General features: G+C 39.9%; 1 protein-coding gene across 1 annotated transcript in view; it reads right to left on the reverse strand.

The window, feature by feature from the left end:
- si:ch211-159i8.4 (matrix-remodeling-associated protein 5) overlaps positions 1 to 1322 on the reverse strand; it is a gene marked incomplete in the record, with an annotated part of 61229 nt that overhangs the window by 37027 nt on the left and 22880 nt on the right. The window contains 1 exon segment of the mRNA XM_014027564.1: positions 266 to 402. Coding sequence (XP_013883018.1) covers positions 266 to 402 — 137 coding nt within the window.

Genomic DNA, 1322 nt, shown 5'->3' on the forward strand with positions numbered 1-1322 from the left:
CTCCTACACTTCACTTAAAGTAAGACTGACACTTAAGAATTAAGATTTACTCCTACACTTCACTTAAAGTAAGACTGACACTTAAGAATTACTCCTACACTTCACTTAAAGTAAGACTGAGACACTTGATAACTGACTTTTACTCTCAGCTTTTAACTAAGATTTATTTTACACTTAAGTCCACTCTTAGCAGCATTCTTAAATTCTAAGAAGTTTGATAAATATGGGCCCTGGTTGCTTTCATTAGAAAAATGCATAGTCTTACCCCAGGTTTAGCCGTTCTGTGCCTTTGGGAAAGGTTTTTGGGATGGTGGTGAGGTGTCTGAACGTACAGTGGACCTCTTTAATTCCTGGACAGCTGCAGCTTCGAGGGCAGGATGGAACACCATGAACAGAAAGAATCTAAATAGTGAGGAAGAAAAAAACATGGAAAAAAAGAGAAAATTGTTGAGAAGATGTCAAGAATCAGACAAACTATGGTGTAGAACTGTGGCACAGTAGTAGGTTCGTAAAGGAGGCACAAAGAGTTACAGCAGGTGGAACAAACTGACAAAAATTAATCTGTAATGTTTTATCATCTGATATCAACAACATTGTGTTTCAGTTGGATTGGACAAAGTATCTGCCTCCTTTAATTCTGTCTTTTTGTTGACTAACAACCTTTTTTAAAAAAAAACAATTCTAAATAATAAAACACATTCCGGATTAACGAAGTGCAATGAGGAAAAAAAACTTGATTTACTTTGAAGCTCCAGCCAGTACCTTCAAAGCTACATACAGTAACAAGTCAGATAAAATCCACATGTGAGCGAGTCCAGCATCAGATGATGTCAGTCTGCAGAGACTGCAGGACACATGTTCTTTATGGGTCATAGAATCGGCAGAGAGACACCTCTGATGGCCTTTTCCCATGAGCTCAACTCAAGGTATTCCCAACGACCTTCATCCTGGTTGTTAGGACCTACTCCGCAGAGGTTTCTGTCGAGTCGAGTTTAAGATTTGACATCAGCAGACTGTCATTTATTGGTCATTAGTGTGTCTCTACGGGAATAAATCCCACCAGTTTTAAAATGTCTCAACCACAACATTCATTAGTGTTATTGCAATGATGAAGTGCAGACATTTCCATACTTGGTGGCTGACAGCAGAATTCAAACTAGACACCGTATAGCGGTAACATAATGACCCCCGCACGCACAAATGCACCGGAACTCAGAAATCTTCATTCCTAATAAATGTCAAGCTACTAGGTGCATCCCAAATTTGTAGTGGTTTGGGTGGGGGTCTTTTTTGGGGGGGTGGGGGTTGGTTGACCCCTCATC

This window comes from Austrofundulus limnaeus, unplaced genomic scaffold, assembly GCF_001266775.1.
Source record: "Austrofundulus limnaeus strain Quisiro unplaced genomic scaffold, Austrofundulus_limnaeus-1.0 Scaffold663, whole genome shotgun sequence".
Lineage (NCBI taxonomy): Eukaryota > Metazoa > Chordata > Actinopteri > Cyprinodontiformes > Rivulidae > Austrofundulus > Austrofundulus limnaeus.